General features: G+C 36.6%; 1 protein-coding gene across 1 annotated transcript; it reads left to right on the plus strand.

Annotated features, from left to right (window-relative positions):
- The first annotated feature begins 4,884 nt into the window (after positions 1–4,884).
- On the plus strand, positions 4,885–5,820 carry LOC131488802 (olfactory receptor 4P4-like). The gene has a single exon (XM_058690641.1). It carries the CDS (start codon positions 4,885–4,887, stop codon positions 5,818–5,820), a length of 936 nt encoding a protein of 311 aa, XP_058546624.1.
- The last annotated feature ends 3,381 nt before the right edge of the window (positions 5,821–9,201 follow it).

Here is a 9,201-nt window from a genome sequence, read left to right on the forward strand (position 1 = left end):
TTCCTTTCCTTTCCTTTCCTTTCCTTTCCTTTCCTTTCCTTTCCTTTCCTTTCCTTTCCTTTCCTTTCCTTTCCTTCCCTTCCCTTCCCTTCCCTTCCCTTCCTTTCCCTTCCCTTCCCTTCCCTTCCCTTCCCTCCCCTCCCCTCCCCTCCCCTCCCCTTCCTCCCCTCCCCACCTCTTCTTTTCTTTCTTTCTTTCTTTCTTTCTTTCTTTCTTTCTTTCTTTCTTTTTCTCCTACCTTCCAAGTTTCATGGGGAAAGAAATATTTCTTGTTTTATTTTTCCTTCTTTTTGCCTCCCATCATCCAACCGTCTATTCCAACAATGTTAGTCCTGAACAAGAAATAGTTTTGCAGGGTGCCTGGATGGCTAAGTCAGCTAAGCATCTGAATCTTGAATTCGGCTCAGGTCATGATCTCACAGTTCATGAATTTGAGCCCTGCACTGGGCTCTATGCTGACCATTGGGAGCCTGCTTGGGATTCTCTCACTCCCTCTCTCTGTCCCTCTCCTGCTCACTCATGCATGTGGTCTCTCTCTCTCAAAATAAATAAACTTAAAAGAAAAAGAAATAGTTTTTCACCAGTTCTGATATTGCTGGTCATTGATTTTATTGATCTGTCTATTCTACTCGCATAAGATCTTGATAATGGCTCGCACTTGGACTACAAATGCTTGCGTGTGATTCTTTTGGCTCTATTTCGTCTCACATTTTTCCTGGAAGCTAACCAAATACTGCTACAGGCTACCCTGGTTTCCCTCTGATTATTCAGAAAGCTGGATGAATACAGAACAGTTTCTTGAACTGCTCTATGGCCTTGTTGGGTCTCCAGACAAATGGTGCCTGAGGCAAGCTAATGCAAAGATGGAAAAACACCCAGGAGAATCAGGGACATTACTCTGGACAGTGGTTTAGCAATACTTGGCCAGAATCTGTTTAGAAATGCCTTTGGGAATGTAATTATTTACAGCTTTCAAGGAATTATGAACTTCTGTGCTGTCACTTAGGTTTACATTCTATTTTTCCCAACGAAATTTTCTTCAGGAATAGGTATAAAATAGATGATTTTCAGGACCTAAACACTCTTGTTAGCTTTTGCAAGAATTAAAAAATACTTAAAAAGATTTTTTTTTAGTGAGCTAGCATTGAGATCTGAAATCATCCTTCAAAATACCTAGCCTGCTTTCGTGGGACAAAGCAATACATTCTTCATCACGGATAGTTTGAGTAAATGTTTGAAGTCCGTTGTAAACCTGTCGAAGGTTTAAGTCATATTGAGATTTCCAAAATATTTGCAAAGAATTAATCTGGATGTATTGAAATTACTGACTTATTATTCTCTTCATTTTATTCCAGATTTTGATACTAGGGATGATTTGGCAGATGGAGTATCTGGGGGTGGAATTCTTCCTAATGTAGCCTAAAACCAACCTGACAGCCACTCAGATCCAATGGTTAGAGGGTTACCTATGTCATGTGAGTTTGCTAGGGTCCCGCCAACCATGTGCTTAACTATTTATATGCTCATATTCCATATAATTTCATTTTAAAGACTATAACTTCTTTCGCCGTGTGTGATAATTTGGTTACGATAAAAATGGTTTAGCATACGTTAGTTTTAGTTATGCATTATTTATAAGCAAAGTTCTAGTTAAGAAAAATTAAAACATTTTCAAGTTGGCAGTGAATTTCCTTGTGCCCCGTTCTTGGGCTTGTCTATAATCCTCCATATTGCGGTTAAGATACAGCCTTGCTTATGCTTGGATATCTACAATAATGAAGAATTTCCTGTATTTCAAAACACTTGCCATCCTAGAATAGACTAGTTTCATCCGAGTCAATGAAGGTAAGTTCATGCTACATTCTGTTACACTAAGAGAAAATATGAACTCAAGCCAGGAACTGTGCGATCATGACCTGAGCCAAAGTCAGACGCTTAATGGACTGAGCCACCCAGATGCCCCTAACTATAGTTTTATAGTGTAAAAAAATCAGGCTAAGGATTGGGGTTAAACATTCCCTAAGAGGACCAATCTGCCATTAAACTAACCTAAATGTTTTCCCTAGCAGATTGTTGAAATTGAGGTTTACCTCATCAGTTATTAAATCTGTGTTATGATTTTTTTTTTAATTTTCCCACTGGCCTTGGTTGCATATGTGTGCCTGATGCTTTCTGTGGTTCTAAACTAATCACTCAGAGAAGGAAGTTTGTAAAAGAAAGATGAATGTTTTGAACCACGCGTGTCATGGGCTATTTCGTATTGCCTCATTTATTCCTCATTAAAATTCTGAATTATGTCATGATATCTTAATTGTAAAATGAGTAAGATGAAGTTTAAAGAGATGAAGTGATTCTCTCAAGGATCCCCCTGGTCAGTTTATTGAAGGTGCCTCAATGTTTCCACCTCTTTCTCTGTAGTTACTATTCTAACCATTTGTACAATGGTTGGCTGAAGTTCTTTGTTCATCAACTGTAACTTTAGTTTTTACACAAGAGGGGTCCTTAATATCTCTGTGATCAAAATGTTTTTATGACAATAACTCTCCTCTCCTGACGTTTCCCTTTTACATATTCTCACCGCAGCGACCATGTCTAATGTTGCATCAGATTACAGGATGAGATGCATATTAAGAACTATTGTGGATTAAATGCCAATGATGATTTAGAAACAAAGAAGAATTCTGATCTAAGCAATTTACATGTTGGTAAAACTGAATGGAAATTGTTTCAAAATGATTAAAAATGAGAGAATTCCAAAAACATGTATATTAAATAGTCCATATATCTTTATTTACATAAATACTCAGAAAGACAGACTGGCTGTGTGTTAACCCATCGTGCATATTCTTTTCTCCCTAGATAAGGATTCAAAATGGTCTTTTCACTGCTGCCCTTTATGACATCCATCACGTCCCTCTCAGTTGTCCCCATGAAATTAGCCCCAGATTGAGGGAGAATCAGGATTTCTGTCTGCCCACATCTCCAGTGTATTACTTTCACATCCTGAGAAATGCTTATATTCTCTTGATCTAAGTCTTTTCTATATAAATCCAGAGATTTGGATTGGTCAGGTGAATTCTGCCTTTAATCTGTTTGCAGTCTTGTTGTATAATAATTATTTTTAAATCAAATCATTTCAGGTAAATAAATGTATCTGAAAAATTCACATTGTTTCCACTGCATTATCAAAGAATCAACATCAATTGCCATGACTAGATTTAGGTCAATGAACTCCACCTTCCTAAAACTTGTCAATGCTCTTTAGGAAAGGTGAACTGCTGAATACTCTGTAACTGATAATTATTTTCAAAAAAAGTAGGAACAAACTAAAAATTACTCTTTTGTGAAGTTAGAGTTTTGAATAACAATTTAAAACAGCATTGCTGTCCTACAGTAAGGACCATTTCCTAAATGTCTCTTTCTTAAAAAGAATATATATCTATATCATCTGTATCTAAATCTGTATCTGTAGAGATATACTGCACATATATGTGTATATATGTATGTGTATATATAATAGTCTCCAAAACTATGAAATGCATAGATACTGATTTTGAGAATCCCTAGAGTTGATGGTTTCTATATAACTTTGCTACAAAAGCATTCTCTTATTTTGTTTTGTTTCAAATAGACACTTGATGGCTCAGATATGACTGTCATATCAGGTCTGGAGAAATGTAGAAGGTGCACTAGCTGTCCAAACCCACTGGGGACAGAGAATTCCTCATCAGTGAGGAAGATAACTCCTGGAAGTCCATTCTCTCTCAGTTCTTGACTAATTTTGTACTGATTAAATAATGTCTTAAAATTATGTATCAGATACAAAAGATTCAAATACAAGAGCCATGATGTGTGCACCATTCAAATGTACTTGGGCAACTTATTTTATTTATTTATTTATTTCCTGAGAGAGAGAGAGAGAGAGAGAGAGAGAGAACAAGGGAGAGAGGCAGAGGGAGAAAGAGAGAACCTTAGCAGGCTCCACACTCAGCACAGAGCCTGATGCAAGGCTCAATCCCACAACCCTAGGGTCATGACATGAGTCCAAAGGACACTCAACTGAGCCACCCAGGCACCCTTATAATTGGGCAACTTAATGATTTATCCAATCTTTAATGTTTGTTATCACAAACAGTATTTGTATTTTTAAAATTGTCTTTAACACATGAAATGTAAATAGAAAAAGGAATGAAATTGCTAAATATTTTCCACAATTTTCAGCCATTAGTTGGCATTCTTGTTTTCTTGTATACTTTTTCACTGTTATTTGCTTTCTAAAATAACAGCAATTCCATTGGTTTAGTATGACCCATTGGCAATGTTTGATCACATAGCAAAAAAAGAGTGTGCTTTAAACAAATTAAGTTTAGCAATTCGGTCTGGTATATTGGCATTTCCTAAGGATTCAGTGCCAGATAAGTCAGGGAATTTGACCAAAAAATGATAAAAATAGGCAAGTGGACCTCAGTTATAAGTACATACATTTAAAATACATGCAACAAAGCATTTTTTGACTTAAGCTCATTTTTAAAACTCTTCTTTGCTACATAATAATGTAATTAACAACGATAAATAGTTTTTAATTTTTAAAATATTTAAATATCTAAAAATCATTACCAGTAAGATTGAGAAAAATACATCATTATTCCCATTATCCCCATTATAGAATTATTCTGCAATACTTTTATAGACTAAAAGACTTAATGAAAATGACAAGACAGCTTAATTTAATAAATTGAGAATAATTAATATTAATATTACATTCATGTCAAGCTACTTAGTAAATTTTATATGGTTGTGTTCATATTGTGTCCAACAAATTTATGTTTTCTTTCCTTCAGATACCTAATTCATTTCAGTGTCACATACAGCAAACTCAAGTATATGGAGAGCCAGAGAAACACCTCAGAATTCGTTCTTCTAGGACTTTCGTATGACCAGAACGTACAAATATTTTGCTTTGTGCTCTTCTTATTCTGTTATGTTGCCCTTTTGGCAGGAAACCTGCTGATCCTCGTCTCCATTCGATGCAGCCCTCTTTTCCACCAACCCATGTACTATTTCCTCAGCCACTTATCCTGTATGGACATCTGCTATACCTCTAGTGTTACACCCAAATTCATTGCTGACCTACGAGGGGGGACAAAAACGATCTCCTACGGTAATTGCATGTTCCAGGTCTTTGCTATGCACTTCTTTGGGAGTACTGAGGTCTTTGTCCTCACAGTCATGGCCTTTGATCGCTACGTGGCTATCTGTAAACCTCTCCACTACCTGCTTATCATGAACAGAACAAGATGCAATCTTCTAGTCTTGGCTGCTTGGGCTGGTGGGGCTCTCCATTCTCTTCCTCAATTATCGATGACCATCCAGTTGCCATTTTGTGGACCTAATGAGATTGACCACTATTTTTGTGATATCTTGCCTTTGTTGAAAGTTGCCTGTACTGATACCTACATCACTGGTGTCCTTGTGGTGGCCAATTCAGGTCTGGTCGCTTTAGTGACCTTCGTTGTCTTATTTGTTTCTTATGTCATTATATTGTTTAGTCTAAGACATCGTTCGGCCGAGGGAAGACACAAAGCCCTCTCCACCTGTGGGTCTCATATCACTGTGGTCATCTTATTTTTTGGACCTTCAATCTTTGCCTACCTTCGACCTCCGACCACGTTCCCCCAGGACAAAATATTTGCTCTATTTTACACCATCATCGCTCCTATGTTCAATCCCTTAATCTACACCCTGAGAAATACAGAGATGAAAAGCGCGATGAGAAAAGTTTGGTGTCAAACATTATTTTCGAAGGAAGCACACAATTAATCCGAGGAAACATACAGCTAAGCATCTTTATAAACGAAAAGGGCCTGATGTGACAAGAAAAGCTAAGAAATATTTCTGGGTGGAGCCTGGGTGGCTGATTCGGTTAATCATCTGACTCTTGGTTTTGGCTCAGGTCATGACCCACAGTTCATGAGTTTGAGCCCCGCATCAGGCTCAGCATTGACAGCGTGGAGCCTGTTTGGGATTCTTGCCCCTCCCCCCCACCCTGCTCTCTCTCTCTCAAATAAAATTTTATATATTGTTTTTTATTTTTAATGCTTTGTTTATTTATTTATTTATGGAGAGAGAGAGAGAGAGAGAGAGAGAGAGAGAGAGAGAATGCACAAGTAGGGGGGAGGGACAGAGAGAGAAACTGAAATAGAATCCGAAGCAGTCTCTGAGCTGTCAGCACAAAGCCCAGTGCGGGTCTTGAGCTCACAAGCTGTGGAATCATGACCTGAGTCAAAATAAGATGCTTAACCAACGGAACCACTCACGTGGTCCAAAATAATTTTTTTTTTTAAATGCTGAGATGGGGCGCCTGGGTGGCTTAATCGGTTGAGCATCCGACTTTGGCTCAGCTCATGATCTCACAGTTCGTGGGTTACAGCCTGTGTCAGGCTCTGTGCTGACAGCTTGAAACCTGGAAACTGCTTTGGATTCTGTGCCTCCTTCTCTTTCTGTCCCTCCCTTGCTCGCACTCTCTCTCTGTCTCTCAGCAATGAATAAACATTTAAAAAAATTAAAAATTTAAATGAAATTTAAAAATGCTGAGAAATATTTCATAGACTTTATATAACATCATTATCATGAATAGAATGCATAAGAAAAAGAATTAGAAAGAAATTTAATGGAATAGCTAAATGAATATGAATTCCCACTTACCGGAATTAATTAAAAACTTAATCTTATGGAGTATTAAGGAGGTGTGGATAGAATCGCCTGCAGAAAAAAACTGTCTGAGCCAAAGCAAATAAGGCAATGCTATTAAGTCAGTGAATTATAAAGGCAAAAAAATTTTAATGATAATTATAGTAAATAAACTGGGCTTATACACCAGTCCTCAAAATGATACATGTTCTGCAGTAGTGAAGTTGAAATCTACAATTAAAATAATGACTTTAACTCATCATGAATGTCTTTATGATAGAACATTCACTTATTTCTCCTCTAGTGGCACCCAGAAATCATCTGTGTTACAAAGTGATCAATAGTAGAACCTGTTTTAAAGTGCTTCCTGGTGATCAGTTCTTCTGATTTATATTAAAAATAACAAAATATCTAGTTAAGACAGAACAAGAATCAATAATTTAAGATAATCCAAACATAACTATTTCTTATTCCACTTACTGACTAGAATATAAAACATTTGCCATAAAACTTAAGGGACTGAATAATAAAATGTAAGTGTTGACTAACCCCTACCTGCCTAAAATTGTTAAGTGGAAAGTTATTTGATCCAGAACCAAAGACCTTTTCTGTTATAAAGAGAAAAAAAAGCCTAGAAAAAGACAAATTAAGATATAGTCTAACACCTAAAACAAACCAAAGTACATTTTGCAAGCACATTTTTGGCTGCATATGGATGTTTATAGCTGTTTTATTCATAACTGCCAAACCTTGGAAATAAGCAAGATGCCCTTCCATAGGTGACTAGATAAATAAATTGTCATCCATGTGGAGAATTATTATTATTATTATACTGAATATTATAATTATATACTGAATAATATAATTATATATTATAAAGTGAATGAAGACAATCTGAAAAGACTACATAGATACATGATTTGAACTGTAGGAATCCTGGAAAAGGCAAAGCAATGGAGACATCAAGAACATCAGTGTTTGCCAAGGGTTAGCAGGGGGATCACAAAGCATTGTTAGGTATGTTACTACAGTTGTGGATACATAAAATGTACTACAGCAAGGGTGAAGTCTAATGGAAACTATAAATTTAGGGAGATAACGATGTGTCAATGCAGATTCTTCTGATTGTAACTAAAGTATCACTCTGGTGGTAGGGCTTGTCTGTGTGTGGGGACAGGGGGTATATGGAACTCTTTGTACTTTCTGCTCAATTTTGCTGTGAACTTAAAACAACTTTAAAAGATAAAGTTGGGGCACCTGGGTGGTTCAGTCTGTTAAGCCTCTGACTTCAGCTCAAGGTCATGATCTTGCGGTTCGTGGGTTTGAGCCCCACATCAGGCTCTGGGCTGACAGCTCAGAGCCTGGAGCCTGTTTCAGATTCTGTGTCTCCCTCTCTCTCTGCCCCTCCCCTGCTCACACTCTGTCTCTGTCTCTCTCTTTCTCAAAAATAAATAAAGATCTTAAAAAAAGTAAAAAAAAAAAAAAAAAAGATAAAGTTTATTGGGGTAGTTAGGTGGCCCAGCGGTTAAGCATCTGACTCTTGATTTCAGCTCAGGTCATGATCTCATGGTTCCTGGGTCTGAGACCCACTTCCTGCTTTGCACTGACAGCATGCGGAGCTGCTTGAAATTCTCTTTCTCCTCTCTCTCTGCCCCTCCCCCTGCCCACATGTATGCTCTCTCTCTCAAAAGAAACTTAAAGCAAATTTAAATATATAAACTTTATTAATTAAAATATACACTATGGAACGGCAGATACATCAAATCATGTTGTAACTGGAATGAACAGACATCTGAAAAAGACTTTCTACAGAAACCAGAAAAAAAATTATGAAAGACCTTTTTTGCGTGCTTAATAGGATTTAATTAAAGGTCACTTAAGAAACACAGCAAATATCATTGTGGAGAAGATGCTAGATAACAGAATTTTATTAAAAAGAAGATGGTTATAAAATGGAAAGTGTTTTAGAATATGTAAATAAAATGCAAGAGGTACAATGAGTCTGTAGACAGTGTATAAAGAGGCATAAAGAACAGAAAACACAATGAGGAAGGTAAAATTAACCAGAACTGTCACAGCATAGAGGAAGTGGAAATATGGTTTCAGGATTTATTCATAAAGAAATAAAACTATCGCCAGATTAAAACTCTTCTTCTAGGCATGTTCTAGAACGTTTAATTACTTAGTTGGACCAAATAAAATTGTCACTAAAAATGAAATAATGGTTCAGATAATTAAACAACAGATTCATTTTAATGGCCTCTTTTAAATGGTGGTTATTTATTTTCATGATCATGCTTTCTTAATAACATGACTTTCTCTTTTAAAACATGATTAGTGGTGAAAATTATTATTTGCAATCAATATTGATCTAGTGTTAATGACGTTTTCTGATACAAATCTAGACACACATTCCATGTTAATGAGGCTTTAGCATTCTATAATACTAACAACTTTCATAGAAATCACTTTGGACTTCTTACAGTGAATGTTATGTTTAATAAGTTGAGA

This window comes from Neofelis nebulosa, chromosome 10, assembly GCF_028018385.1.
Source record: "Neofelis nebulosa isolate mNeoNeb1 chromosome 10, mNeoNeb1.pri, whole genome shotgun sequence".
Classification (NCBI taxonomy): domain Eukaryota; kingdom Metazoa; phylum Chordata; class Mammalia; order Carnivora; family Felidae; genus Neofelis; species Neofelis nebulosa.

What these genes read in the sequence shown, in the direction of transcription:
- LOC131488802 (XM_058690641.1), top strand. Translation starts at nt 4,885, where the DNA reads ATGGAGAGCCAGAGAAACACCTCAGAATTCGTTCTTCTAGGACTTTCG.